The sequence below is a fragment of the Bos indicus genome, chromosome X (assembly GCF_029378745.1).
Source record: "Bos indicus isolate NIAB-ARS_2022 breed Sahiwal x Tharparkar chromosome X, NIAB-ARS_B.indTharparkar_mat_pri_1.0, whole genome shotgun sequence".
Classification (NCBI taxonomy): Eukaryota; Metazoa; Chordata; class Mammalia; order Artiodactyla; family Bovidae; genus Bos; species Bos indicus.
Genome location: NC_091789.1, coordinates 7,811,770 through 7,827,581, shown reverse-complemented (window position 1 = coordinate 7,827,581; position 15,812 = coordinate 7,811,770). Strand labels below are relative to the sequence as shown.

The window sequence follows — 15,812 nt, the reverse complement described above, 5'->3', positions numbered from 1 at the left end:
AGTTATACTCTCTGAGTATTTCACCTGGGAACATCTCCCTTTTAATAAGAAGAGGTAAAAACATCTGGATGAGTCAGAAAGAATGTCACACTTCCAAATGCTAAAAGTATATGGAATATTTCAATTATGAATTTGTAACTTTCATAGTCTTTCTTCATTGTTGACATATACATTTCACTTATTCTGGGCTGATCTGACTCTGGAAATACTTTTTCTATATAAAAGATGAATGTTTAAAGTGGCATTTGTAGTAATTAAAAAAAAATAATAGCTAACACTTAAGAAGCACTTCCTATGTGCCAGACTCTGTTTTAATTGTTTACATGTGTCAACTCTTTTAATCCTCCATCCCTGTGCTTAAGTCATATTTTACAGATAAGAAAATGGAGGCATTCTACAGATAAATAACTGAGGCAAAGAGATGAGAAATAGGAAATAAATCATCTAGATGTACACAAGAGGAAAGACATGCCCATATTTTTATAGTATAAAATATTCACATTTTGTATAAGAAAATCCAGAATGGTGGGTAGATTATAGAAGGAGCAATTTTCCTACAAACTCTGAGAAATACTGTTGCAGGAAAACCAAACATGTTTGGGTAATTATTGTTTATTATCTGTTGTTCATTTGGAATGGAGCTGTGAATGCCATCCTTATTTGGGATGATAGGGTTTTATGGAGATCAAGGGGAAAACTGATTTTGGAGTATTTCCAGAATCATGGTTTGGTATGGAAAGCGGTGTATTCTGCTGCTGTGAATACTAATGGTAGTTTATGTATTATCTATTTGAAATGTGGAGAACAACACAGTAATTTATGAAAATTACATTGGTGTCATGCTATTGCAGCTAATAGACTCTGACTGTATCTGTGTGATCTAAAATCAAGCCTGCATATCATAACCTGGTTATTTTGGCCACCTTAATAGCTGACTCAGATAATCATGTGGTTAATCCATATGACTTAGCTGAAATTGTCTGTTGACATGACCGAAAATAAACTTAAAAAGCTAACTGGTCTTTTTTGTGACCTCTTGTCTATATGGTTATTGATTTTGGCAGTTATGTAGTTAATACCACAATAGACCTACGATCATAGAGAATTTTGGTGAATATCCACATAGAAATGGTAAAATAGTATCTACAAGCATCAGCATAGATGGAAAAAGGAGCTTCCTGGGAATCAGCATTGAATGCACTCAGCATTCTCCCCTTAAGACAGTAGTGGCTTTGACAAGAGTCTTGGAATTTCTACCACTTTCTTCCCTTGTGTGACAGTGATGCCTAAATTGTTTTACGGAGAATGTGTGCAGCGGAACTAACTGGGAAGAAGCTCTATAAAAATCTTCACATTTCCCTTTTCTCATTAGTGAAACTATAGCCATTTAAACCCACATTTCACATGGAGGCTATATAAAAAGTGACTGATGGGTCAGCCCTATCACATTTTTAAAAGGATCCATTAAAACAAGACAAGACTTTATAGTTGAGTTAGAAAGACCTGTCATTTCTCAGTATCTTTCCTTCCATTAATGCAGCTTCGAAATGCTTAACATTCATTTCAAGTAGTTTTGTTGCACAAGACAGATTTGGAGGTTAGCATAATGAAATGACTATAAAATGCTGCACATTTAGTATTTATATAAATGTGTTAAAGGAACATATCATACCTTTTGAAGGAATGTAAGTGGAGGCATGAAGTTAATGAAAGGAAATTAGCAACAAGAGAAAAACAGACATAAAAACATTGCAAAATAATACACAATGCTCCTGTTATCTGTAATCAGAAGAAACTAGAGTTTCTGAGTTAATAATAAAATGTATTTTATGGCCTCTAAAATGATAATAAAAGTGAGCAATGTGCTGTAACCTTCATCCTGTAAGTAAATTTTGAAATCTGCACTTTACTAGCTTCAGAAGATGAAGAGCTAGAACTGCAAACTGCTTCTCCTTTGCACAAACTCTTCATCATTCCTTTGCTTCCTTCTTTCTTCCAAAGTATGCATCATCCCTACACTCCACTCAATGTTGTGTCTATGACAGATTATTTTTTAAATGTGCAGAATCCATCTTCTGCTCTTCTAGTCTTCTCTGATGGGCATAACTAACCATCTCCCCAAAACTTAAGACTAGGGCTTTCAGGCAGAAAAGACATGAAATAGTTGTAATAAAAAATCCTGCTATTACAATTAATTTATTATCGCCCCACTACTGCTTTGAAGTGAATTTACAGTAGGATTAAGACCCTGCTCCTACATCAGTAAAGGAAAGGTTATTACTTTAAATGGAGCCCCCGAGCTCCTGTTATGTTTGATCCCATTCATTTTTTACCCTTTGTATATTTTATTCTTCTGCATATACTTTCTATTTTAAAGGAGGATCTGTATATCAGCTAACCTGGAATGGATCCCCTGCCCTCTTGTCCAAAGGATTGATATCTTCAAATCTTAACAGGACAATAATACTCATGGAATAATGTGTACACAGCGACCAGGTTCAAGTTAGCATGTTCTTTCCATTTTCTCTGTTGTCATTCCCTGGAACCTTGTATCTTGAACTTGGCAGGCCCTCAGATGTCCCTGCAGCTCTAGAGAAAGTCAGCAGGGGGAGCATTTGTCTGGGAGGACTTAGACTCTGGACTGCTTAGCAGTACTATCAACGTTTTACAAAGGAAATACATTTCAGATTAAAAAAAAAAATTACAACCACCTGTCAATATTAGCAAGACATTGCGGAATAATACAACCAAAATATTTGCAAGTGGTGTAATCCTTAAGGAAAGCCCATTAGGGGTTCAAAAAGGGATGTTGTCAGTTACTTCTCATCAGAAATCAGCTATCTGGCACTGACTACAATTTCAATTGGATTCCTAAAGAGGATTAGGAACTAAAATGCAAATGCAATATGAACTATTGGTATTTGTGAAGCCAGCATGGTTAAGAGCAGCCAGTTTAAAAATGATAATCGCTACTATGTATTGAGAACTTACTATAGGTCAGGCACCGTGCTTTACATTTTATAGATGAGGAACTGAGCCTTAGCAAGATTTAGTTACTTGTCCTACGTTACACAACAACTAGGCAGATTGTGAATCTGGTGAGACAAACTCCAACACCCACACACCTAATCACTATGCTCCCTCCATCTGGCTACACCCACTGGCTATCTCCCCATGCCCCAATCAAGGGGGAAGAAGGTTAAAGGCAAGCAATCTCCTCATACTTTCTCTCCTGACTCCCCCTAGAAATTCATTCGTGTATGAATACAACCTCAGCTTATTACATTGATTACTCTCTCTATAGGTGATTCGGTCTCACCTGACTTGGTCACTCTGAACAACTGGGGTAGTTGAAAATATCAAAGCTAATTGACATAGACTCTTTAAGCCTCTAGGTTTCCATTCATAGCTTAATTTGATGGCAATGGAATCATGCTCAGTTTTCCTGGTGATGTCTCATTGCTGATCTCCCCGTCTTTTACTTTGAGTGAACACATGTTCAGTAGCATTCTTAAATGCTCACTGCCTACTTTCTTTAACAGCCAGCTGTTTTTTTTCCCCTGGAAAACAGCTCTTGGGGCTGAGCATGAGGGAAAGAATGGAACAAACAGTGTACCATTAGGTCGATAGTGGGAGGCAGTGTGTGGTAGTGGAAATAATTGTACTGCTTGCTGGCTCTTAGAAACCCCACGACCTTGGCTTCCATGACATTATCTCTCCAGGCACTATTCCTTTGTCATGATGTGAGAAAATCAGTATGAAGTGGAAAGAGCATGGATTTTAGAACTAGAGTTTGAATACTAGCTTTGTCATTATTTGCAGGGCTAGGCAAATTGTTTCACCTGAGCATCAACTGCACCTGAAAAATAAGTATAATGCCCACCTCATGGTAGTGTTTTGAGGATTAGAATTCACATTAAAATACAGGTAAAGTGCCCAGTTGTTCCTGGGCCCTCAGTAAACAGAAGCAGTTGGATTAATTTATCTCTGAGATTTCCTCATGCTATGATATTTGATAATTCTACTTTAAAATGTGGTCTCTTATAACGCCTTCAATTGTTTCAATTTTGATAAAAGCCAGAGTATACAATGCATGCTCACATTCTGGGCTTGCTGGAAAGTTTGCATTCCAGGTATGGCCACTGAACAGAAATAAAGTATCATGCTGGCATTCACAGCTGAAGGCAACCACGAATCTTAGAGTGCAACTATGTGATTATTGGGAATTTCTAAATCAGTTAATAGAAGAGCACCTTACAGTGGGGTTTGCTGCTATATAGTTGAGCACAAATATATAACCAGTAGCATTCTCAAGACAAGGAGAAACATGTTCCCTCCTTACTTGTATGTAATAAGTATACTAACAAGTATAACATATTATCAAGAGATTTAAAGATATAATGTCTTTTGAAGGACATAAAAGACAGTATTGAAGGAGAGAGTACTCATATGGTAGAAAATTTAGAGTTTGTAAAGGTAATAATTTATTACTCAGAAGCACAGTAAGGATAATACTTGTTACTTTGCCAGGTTGAGTTGAAACCAGCATTCAGGAAAAAAAAATGGAACAGAATCGTGAATATCAGAATGCATGGCACACTGTAAGGGTAACGTCTGGTGAAACTTGTGTTATGTACACATATGTGCACTGAGTTGTGTTGGAAAATTTATTTCTGACCAAAGGCCATGCTCAAAACCTTTGAAAGGTCTATAGGAAGTGTCTAGTGCAGAATAATAAAATCTGTACCTTGAAAAAAGTACCTGAGATATTTCAGTGCCACAGAAGAGCCACAGCTAAAATTCTGCTACAAAAAAATGAAAATAAAGAATCTTTCCAGCTTGTCATTTTTAGGCCATCATTTTAAGTTGTTACTTAATGAGGCAACATGCAGAAATACTTCTAAAAACAAATGACCTTTTAAGGGTGCAGCTTGAGTATGCACAGTAGTATGCAGCACTCCAGTGGGGCAACCACAATTTTAGTTTTGAAAATTCACTTACAGAAACCAATACAATCTCCAACCTCAATAAGTCTTTAGCATTGCCTCAACACAGGTTACCAGTCATGTTAAAATCATTCAATTACAGGATCATCCAGAAACCCTTGTCTCTTGAAGTGAACATTAAAAAGAAATCAGACAAGAAGAATGAACTCCCAGATGGTATCACAAAATGACACACATTCTAAGCACAAAAGGAACAGGGAGTGAAATAATTTGGAAAACCTGACCAAGCAGATGGAGGGTGACAAAAAAGAATGACTTAGACAAATGAGGCTTGACCCACACATGTTATATTAAAAAGCTGCTGAAGATGGTCACCAGTGATTTATACTGTTAAACTCATTTAAATGAAGGCAATATGCATAAATACTTAAAAACAAATGGATAATCCATTTGTGTTCCAAGTAGATAATCTCAAAATGATGTACTCTATAAAAACATGGTAGGTGACCTCTTGAGTCCTAGTTTAAATAAAGATCCCTATTGCCAACAAAGGTCCATCTAGTCAAGGCTATGGTTTTTCCAGTGGTCATGTATGAATGTGAGAGTTGGACTATAAAGAAAGCTGAGCACTGAAGAACTGATGCTTTTGAACTGTGCTATTGGAGAAGACTCTTGAGAGTCCCTTGGACTGCAAGGAGAGCCAACCAGTCCATCCTAAAGAAAATCAGTCCTGAATATTTATTGGAAGCTGAAATATTCATGCTGAAGCTGAAACTCCAATACTTTGGCCATCTCATGCGAAGAGCTGACTCATTTGAAAAAACCCTGATGCTGGGAAAGATTGAGTGCAGGAGAAGAAGGGGACGACAGAGGATGAGATGGTTGTATGACATCACCGACTCGATGGACATGAGTTTGAGTAAACTCCAGGAGTTGGTGATGGACAGGGAGGTCTGGCATGCTTCAGTCCATGGGGTTGCAGAGTCGGACACGACTGAGCGACTGAACTGAACCAAACTGATATGTTTGTATAATTGACTCTGGTCAGTATTTGGATTCATGTTCAATTTTACCAAAGCTAAAACTTTTTATTTAGGAAATAACTCATTTTTTATGATTATATAGATGTTACATTTGCTTATAATATTTTCTGATTATGAATCCACCACGACATTTGTTTAGGTGAGTCAACACTTTAAGTGGGTGAAGTCTAGGACATTAACATTCAATATCTTCAATAGCATCACTGAGATAAATATGCATACCACAAAATCCACCAATGTAAGTGTGCAATGAATAAATTTAGTAAATTTAGAGTTGTGCAACCATTGCCACAATCCAGTTTGGGACCATTTCCATTACTCTGAAAATTTCCCTTGAGCCCATTTGTGGTTAATCTCCATAGGGATGAGACTAGGGTGAGGCAAGTGAGGCATTTGCCCCTCACACATTATTGAAGGAAGTGCCCAAATCTCATTAATCAAGATAAATAGCATTTTACTGCAATATTTTTTAAAAATCAAAATTAATGCAAAAGTTCATGATGAAAAAATAGCAAATTTTAAAATAAAGACTGGATCTGACCCTTGTGCTTGCTGTACTCAGCCTCACTTGCCTCACCCTAATTCTGACCCCCATTCTAATCCCTCTCTGCTCTCTCCAAGGCCTCAGAAATCATTAACGTGATTCCTGTCTCTATTGCTTTGCCTATTCTGGACAAATGAAATAATATAATACGGGATAGTCAATAAATGGAATTTAAGACATGGAATCATATGGTATGTGGCATTTTGCATCTGGCTTCTTTCATTTAGCATCATGTTTTCTAAGTTCATGTATTAGCATATATCAGTCTTCTTCTTTTTTTTTTTAGTTGCTCAATAGTTTCCCATTCCAAATGTGGCATGGATATACCATTTTGATTATCCATTCATTTGTTGATGGACATTCGGGTTTCCACCTTTTGGCTATAATAAATCAAGTTCCTATGAACATTTGTGTGTAAGTCTTTGTGTGGATATATGTTTTCTTTTAGGTAAATAAGAGTGGAATTTCTGTGTCATTTTAAGTATGTCTAATTATAAGAGACTGCCAAACTGTTTTCCAGTCTGGCTGTAGCATTTTGCATTCACACTACTAATGGATGAGAGCTATAGTCATTCCACATCCTCGTTACCACTTAGTATTGTCTGTCTTTTTGATTATAGCCATTCTAGAGGCTATACTGGAGAAGGCAATGGCACCCCACTCCAGTACTCTTGCCTGGAAAATCCCACGGAATGAGGAGCCTGGTAGGCTGCAGTCCATGGGGTCGCTAAGGGTTGGACACGACTGAGCGACTTCACTTTCACTTTTCCCTTTCATGCATTGGAGAAGGAAATGGCAACCCACTCCAGTGTTCTTGCCTGGAGAATCCCAGGGATGGGGGAGCCTGGTAGGCTGCCGTCTATGGGGTCGCACAGAGTCAGACATGACTGAAGCGACTTAGCAGCAGCAGAGCCCCATAAATGGTATTAAAATGATTATACATATGGGGGTGACTTAGCAGCAGCAGAGGCTATATAGAGGTGTCTCACTGCAATTTTAATTTGCATTTCCCCTTTGACTAATGATGGTGAGCATCTTTTCATGAGATTATTAACCACTTGTATGCCTTCTTTGGGAAAATGTCTATTCAAATCTTTCATGCATTTTTAGATTCAGGTTGCTTATCTTCTTTTCATTGAATTGCAAGAGATCTTTCTATATTTTGGATAAAAGCCCTTTATCTTATCACATGTGTGATTTCCTAACATTTTGTCCTACCGTGGCTTGTCTTTTCATTTTCTTAATGATGTTTTTTGAATTACAAAACGTTTTGAATTTTGATGAAGTCCAGTTTATCAGTTCTTACAGTGGATTGTGCTTTTTGTGTTCTGAAAATTCTTTGTCCAATCCAGGGTCACACGGACTTCCTCTTGTGTTTTCTTTCAGAAGTTTTATAGTTTTAGTGATTAAACTTGGATAAGGTACTACAGTGAAATAGTTCTAGGCAGTCAGAGAGAAAAATGAAAAATGGAGGACCTTGAAAGGGGAAGGTAGAGTTTTAAAGAAGAGTTCTGTCTTCTTTTAAATTTTTTCTAGATTCAGTCTCTGGACAAGTGAGAAAATGTTTTAGCTCAATTAGGAAACCATGCATGTTTGATCTGATCAAGATTTAGAGTTAGCTTTATCTGAATAATATCAATTTAGCTGGCAATGTTGCCTTTATCCACAGTTCAAATGTTTGCTGTAATATGTATGAATAGATGATGCCATAGAAATGCATGAAAGACATTCAAAGCGACAGTGATAACACACTTCATGGGTGAAAGCAAACAAAATGGCTTGATGATAATTTGTCATCAGATGGAATGTTAAAGAAATCTGGACTTGAGATGAATGAATACCAGATGTACACGAATGGATCATGGCCATAATATGCAAGGAGGCATTGGGTATGGCATGGAAACAAACCTTGGAGAAATATCACATCCTTGCTGCATAAAGGCACCCAAGGAAAACCAAAGACTGTTAAATATTCCAAATTCATTTGGAGGATCAGGAGGGCTTTGTGGGTCACGAGGTTCCTCATTGTTGTCTTCCAAGTGCCATTCATAAGGGCTGAATCTGCTGACGAGGAAAAGAACCACGCTGACTCCAATGTAAGCAAAGACAATGCACATCCAGATTTCATAAGCCAGGGGATCCAGAAATGAGAACACGCCTGGCTTGGATTTCTGAGGCTTCTTTATCATGATGGAGATACCCAGGCTCATAAATGGCTTTGAGAAATCTATGACTTCTTCACGGACCAGCGTTATAGTGAGTGGAGCAACAGCTATATCAGCCCTCTGGAAAAAAAAACAAAAAACAAAACAATACACTTTTTTTTTTTTTTTTTTACTATTAGAGACAATATTTCCATTAGTCATTTGCCACTTAATATACCTCTTTGGTAAAAATATAAAGTATTAAGTCACCACAACCAACTGATTTGTCAATCCTTTGGTTAGACAAGTAGTAGCATTCAGTGTGGAGAAGGAAATGGCAACCCACTCCAGTGTTCTTGCCTGGAGAATCCCAGGGACTCGGGAGCCTGTGGGCTGTCGTCTCTGGGGTCGCACAGAGTCGGACACTACTGAATCGACTTAGCAGCAGCAGCAGCAGCATTCAGTGGGTCCTAAAATACTTGACAGAAAGGACACTTTGTCCTCTGAAGCATATTGACTTAGGATAACTGATTCCATTTTGTTCTTAAATTTTTTTTTGCTACTTTTCACTTCAACTTGTACTCCTCTGTTCTATATCACTGTTTCATTTTTATATTCTTATTTTAATGTTCATGTTCTTATGTCTTATCTCCCTCACCTGACTGGAAATTCTTGTGGGAAAAGCATAATAGTCTATACTTTTTATATGTGCCTCCCTCCTCACCATGGGGTGCCACACAGGACCATAGTACTCAGTTTAATACTTGAGTGTTTGCCATTATTCTTGTTGGTTTGAGAGTATATCTATAAAAACATTGTCCTTTAAAGGCAGGAATTCAATCTCCTATTTTTGTATTCATCACTGCAAAACATCCTAAAGAAATTGTAGATGCATAAAAAATAAGCTGTTGATTATTGACTATGAAATATGTAAACACGAAAGAATTCTGCATGGGCAGAGCAGTTATTAGAATACATATTAATTTATAGAGTAAGTCATCATTTCTAGTGATAAATATCAGTGTAGTACTCACATGTACTGGAGCAATAAAATAAATGTGTCAGGAGCACACTGCATAATTAGCTCAGGCAAAGGCAGACAATGTTTTTATATTAGTCCCATGAAAACAGGCACTAAGAACTTTTACACTAAGTCTTCCACCATAGTTCCTTTACGTCAGTAGTAGGTTTTAGCCTGGCTGCTGCTGCTGCTAAGTCGCTTCAGTCGTGTCCGACTCTGTGTGACCCCATAGACGGCAGCCCACCAGGCTCCCCCGTCCCTGGGATTCTCCAGGTAAGAACACTGGAGTGGGTTGCCATTTCCTTCTCCAGTGCATGAAAGTGAAAAGTGAAAGTGAAGTTGCTCAGTCGTGTCCGACTCTTAGCGACCCCATGGACTGCAGGCTACCAGGCTCCTCCGTCCATGGGGTTTGCCAGGCAAGAGTACTGGAGTGGGGTGCCACTGCCTTCTCTGTTTTAGTCTGGAGCCAGGCCTTAAAATGCATAGGTAGAAAAATGCTTCTAACTAAGAAAAGGCTTTGACTGGTATATCAGGTATAAAGTGAAAATACCAATTTTGATGATAATTTTTTCTATGTTAAATAGTTATGCCTTAATATCCCTACCTTTAGGGGATGAAGGATGAAATCTGAGACAGGGTGTATCTTTTAAAAAATGATGTTTTACTGCTGTGATGTACACATGGTGACTCAAACTGATTAAGAAACTCTTCTTAATTAATTGAAGGGGAAAGTCAGTAATAAACAGCCAGCTAACATGGGTTCAGTGTTTACTCTGTGTGAGGCACTGTGCTAAGCCCCTTATGCATATTTAATTCTCGTAGCAGCCTTGAGGTTGGTACAAGATCCTTCCCATGTTAGAGAAGGAGGAAGTGAGGCATTCAGAAGCTGGGATTGAACTCTGGTCTTCAGATGCCACAACTCACTCTTTTAACCACCACAATATTCTAATTCCAGAGATACTTGCAGATTTGTATTATATGTTAACTTACATACAATAATCAACCTCAGCCAGTGACTCTTGGGTTCATTCCAGTGCATCTGAGTGCCTGTTCTGTACCAAACACTATTCCTGGCGCTAGGGGTGAAGCAGTAAGCAAGACAGACAAAACCTGCTGCAGAATGTATGCATTCACTAAAGCCAATAGCCTGCTGACCAAACTAATCTTGACGGCTGCGTACCACCTCAAACTCAACATTTCTAAACTTAAATCCATCATCTATCACTGTAATGGTGATTCTTTAAGTCTGTGAATGATGCTTCTTCCACACATTTCCCAGTCCCTAATCCTTACCAGTGCTGCCCTCTCTGTAGATGATCTTGCCTCTTCCTTTACGGAGAAGATGGAAGCCATCTGATATAAGTTCTATCATCTCAGTGTCTTTCTTCTCCTCCTGGACCTCTTGTTGTATCTTTTTCCATCCCTTCTGTTGTCCCCATCACACAAGAAATAAACTTTCTTTCTAAGATTTAATCAACTTCTTCCTTGCATCTCATACTTTTCTCTCTCTTAAAACTCAGCTCTGTTTATTCTTTTACTATTTTTTCCTTCTCAATCTATTCCGGTGGTTTTCAATGTTTGATTCCCTGACTAGGTGCATCTGAGTTACCTGGAAATTTGGTAGATATACAATTCTCAGGCCCCACCCCATGTTTATGACACAAGAGACCTGGGTGGGGCCTCAGGTGGCCCTCCAGGTGATCCTAACGCTTGCCGTAATTTGACAACCATTGACAGATCCTATTCACTTAATGATTACCTCATACTCAGGTAATTCTGTTTAATGACCAAAAATAAAAGGAAACAAAACCCACTTATTTTGATCCTATTTCCCTTTTAACCATATGACATCACTCCCTATTGCCACCAAACTTCTTGAAAAAGTCACCTTTACTATCTCTTGATTTTAACACAGTTTCCTGTATTAAACACCTGTGCTTGAACTTCTACTGCCCCCCAGCCCTCCAATTTAGTGAAATTGCCTCTTGAACTATATACTTGATAATCAAACTCAAAGACCTTTCTGCAAATGATTCATATGACACCACTGGCCTTCGGCACTGTTGACCCTCTTGACTCTGATACTGAAGACTATGAGTTCTCCTCCTACCTTTCTGAAAATTCATTTTCTGTCTTTTCTTCCTAGTTCTGCTCTCAGTCAAGGTGTACCTTTGTACCCCCAGAGTCTATCATAGGCCCTGGTTTGGGAGATAATTAATGAAGGTTTGTGGAATAAGCAGACTCTTTTAACATTCTGTTCTTCCCTTTCTTCCTTCAGTATAATTGCCCATGGCTTCAACTCATCCCTCATTGCAGCTAACTCCTGAATCACCAGTTCCACATTTCTAACTGGAGGAGAGCCAAACACAGATTTTTGTCTATTTCACTCTTTCTGCCTGGGGCCAAACTAGTCATAGAAACAAAAGCAACTGAAGAGGATAGTATTGGCCAGAAAGCTACTGGGAATTTTTGGCCTGAAAAGAGCTTTCTCATGCCAAGAGAATTTACAGCTAAAACCACCTTCTATTCCTGCCAATGTATTTCTACCTCCTGCTAAGAACATGCAAATGCCCCACTAGTATCATATCCTATTTGGTCTCATTTGACTTAATTACTTCATTTAACTAGTTTTTGATTTTTAAAGTCAAAATCCTGGGTAGTTCTAAGAGAAATGGCCTTTTTTTTGTTTGTTTGTTTTGGAAGGAAGAACTAAGGGACATTTTTGTGAGAAAATCACTCTGGATTGAAAGTAGAGGAATTGCGTTGTTTTTCAAGCAGGTCAAGAAAGGATTTTGAGAATCTTGTCACCCTTTAAGAGAAAAAAACCTAACTCAGTAACTGAAACACCCACTAGATGATAAGCACAGCTAAATGCCAACAAGATGAGGCTAGAGAAAGTGGGGCTTCTTGTCTGGCTCCCAGGAACATGCATCAGAGAGAACAGTTTCCTAAAGAAAGTAATTTTTTGTTTGAAGTACTTTTGAAGTTGACGTGGGTTCGATCCCTTGGTGGGGAAGATCCCCTGGAGAAAGATATGGCAACCCACTCCAGTATTCTTGCCTGGGAAATCTCATGGACAGAGAGAGGAGCCTGGCTCACTATAGTCCATGTGGTCTCAAAGAGCCAGACATGACTGAGGAAACACACACACACTTTTGAAGTCACATGAGACCACAGGAAGAAACTGCATCCCTCAGGCACTTGCCTTTTTTCTTCAGCCTGGCTTTTCTACCTTTACTGAATTGTTTCTTTCTAAGGAGCCTTTTCAGAGGTAGCAGAGTTTGTTTGCTTTTTGAGGATGCTTCTTCAACAAAGAACAGTATTAAATCTGTGCTCAGTTAAGTCTCACTGATGTGGACAACGTGGCTTCAAAATGAGGATTAACCATGCTGAACCTTAAAAAAGACCTATCCAGGGACTTCCGTAGTGGTCCAGTGGTTAAGAATCAGCCTTCTAATGCAGGGGATGTGGGTTTGATTTCTGGTTGGGGAAGTAAGATCTCACACGTGAAGGGGCAGCTAAGCCCATGTGATGTGACTACTGAGGCCTCATGCTCTGGGGAGAAGCCCATGCACCACAGTGAAGATCCTGCATGCCACAACTAAGACTCAACACAGCCAAAAAAGTAAATAAATATTAAAGGAAAAGACCTTTACAGGCAGAAATAGTAATAGACAAAGGGCAAGCAAAGTATGTGGAAGAAAGCTTAACCAGTGGAGGAGAAGGGAGCTGCTGATCAAGCCTCAGGACAACCTACTTGGCGGGAGACCCAGCAAACCCTCCCATGTCTTGTATGCTTGGTGAGAACAACTCAGCAGCAGGACCATCACATCAACTCATGGCCAGCCCTGCAGAAGCCCTTGACCCCTGTCTCCCTTACTCCATATGAAGAGACTCTTGTGATGGCTGTTTGTTTCAGAGCTCCAGGCCTGCTTGGCATGACTGTGGAGCAATCAACATGCTGATTACAGGAAATGGGGAGAAGCAGGTAACCAACTAGTGTCAGAAAAGACCCATTCAGCTCTCCTGGGACATGCACATGAGTGGCAAGGCCATTTTCAAGGCAACTTAAAGATTTAGGAGGCTATCGGAGAAGGCAGTGGCACCCCACTCCAGTACTCTTGCCTGGAAAATCCCATGGACAGAGGAGCCTGGTAGGCTGCAGTCCATGGGATCGCTAAGAGTCAGACACGACTGAGCGACTTCACTTTCGCTTTTCACTTTCATGCATTGGAGAAGGAAATAGCAACCCACTCCAGTGTTCTTGCCTGGAGAATCCCAGGGACAGAGGAGCCTGGTGGGCTGCCGTCTCTGGGGTCACACAGAGTCAGACACGACTAAAGTGACGCAGCAGCAGCAGCAGCAGCAGCAGCAGCATGAATGAAAAAGTGAAAAAGGCAACTCTCTGAATAGCATTCCTTTCCTGGTCTCTGTTCCTTAGGAAAGCCAGCTGTGACTGGGAGAGTGTTAAGAATTCTCCATGGGGCTAGGAGCCCTTGAAATTTGGACGCAGTAGTGAAGTATTGAGTTAGCCAAAAAAGTTCAGGTTTCCCGTAAGAACTTACGAAAGTACAGACTTTTTGTCCACCCCAATACCTCACTTGGGGTGTCCTGAATCAGTCCAGCATCCTTTTGTCCTCAAACCTCTGCCTGTGCTAGTAACGGCAGTCAGCAGGCCATTTTCAGAAACCTAGGTGGGTAAGTAGGTGGTGCGAGAGAGTTCCGGCTGATGGACAAAAACCAGCCAATGGAAAGGGCTCAGAGTAAGAGTTTGCTTGTGTCTTGGCTACTTAAAGGATTTTAATCAAGCAGCTTAAGAGTAGCTGTGTGGGCTCAGTAAACACACCAAATTAGGTTTGATTTTTTTTTTTTACTCACCAGTGGCAAACCCAGAGCAACTGCATTATTGGAGGGGATTTAGCTTGAGGGGATTTATAATCCTTTTCATAGGTGGGTTGCCAAAGTTATAAATTTCATAAAACTTAAAACCCAACAAACTCATATGCATATGGCAGGTGATGCATTTAAGAGTCTAACAGGTTGAAGACAGAAATGACACTTGGTTTAAATGTCATTTAAAACATTTTTTTTTTTTTTGAGCTGAAAGGCTTATGTTATAGCTTAATCATCCGAAGATCTGATACAAAACTTGTGACACACCTGGAGACTACGCATAAGCAGGAGCTTGTCAGCTTTTAAAGCATTTGCTGAAAGCAAGGAGGGGAGTGAGATGCGAGGTGGAGGGTAGGCAATGCATTGGCGTGTAGTGTATAAGATATTATACATCACTGAGAGAAGAGGCAGACGTGACCTGGCCCCTCATCCCTGTATCAGCTGTAGGGTTCTAGTAGCCTTTGGCAGACAGGTTGTTTGGAAAGTTTAAATGTGTCAGAGAAAGGAAGGGGACAGAATCAAGCTAGACAATAGGAATATAATTGCTCCCTGTTGGGGGCCAGGACTGAAACGGCTTTATTGACTGTACTCTATGGGATATTTACTGTCTGCAGTTGTTGGGATCTGGAGAAAAGGATGAGGTCTATTTAAATCTCTGCAGCAAAAAGCAGGGTCACAACAGGATCTCCTCGTTTCTTTATCCAGAACAGATGTCCCAGTCTGGATCTCTTGGTTAGGGCTCCTTGTCCTTGGGGAGCTCAGAGGGTTAAAAACAAAGTGAAGATAAAGGAGTGTCCCTGGAGCTGGGTAAAGGCCACGTGAGGCTGAATTTGGTTGGAAATATTTCCCCACCCTGCCTGCGCAGAATGGCAGACTTCCATGTATCATTAGTGCTCCTTCCTCGAGTTCACAGGCCTCATTTGAAGGAGAGGGGTGCTTTGATCAAACCATCAGCCCTCCTGCCAAAGCCTGGTGTAATCACCTGAAGAACAGAAGAGAATATTTGGCATCTGTTACTTCACCCTTGCTTCTCTGCCTTTTAGCTGGAAGGACAGATTGACTTTCTGTCTTTCTTAATGGAAAATGAATCTATCTTAGGATAGTGACAACCTCAGAGATAATTTCTCCTAGGGAGAGAAATGTCAGTGTGAACAGCATCTATAAAATTGCCATTCGTCCTGGGAGGGTGAAGGAGTCTGATGATATTCAGGGGGAAGTGAC

At 39.8% G+C, this 15,812-nt stretch overlaps 1 protein-coding gene across 6 annotated transcripts in view; it reads right to left on the bottom strand.

The window, feature by feature from the left end:
* The window catches only part of GRIA3 (glutamate ionotropic receptor AMPA type subunit 3), a 308,690-nt gene that overhangs the window by 69,526 nt on the left and 223,352 nt on the right, over positions 1 to 15,812 (bottom strand). For all 6 annotated transcript variants that reach the window (XR_011565376.1, XM_019956167.2, XM_019956168.2 and 3 more), the window contains one exon: positions 8,442 to 8,818. Coding sequence is in view for 5 of the 6 variants with exons in the window: in XM_019956167.2 (XP_019811726.1) it covers positions 8,442 to 8,818 (377 nt within the window). In the remaining variant the exon portion in view is untranslated. The remainder of the gene's footprint in view (positions 1 to 8,441; positions 8,819 to 15,812) is intronic.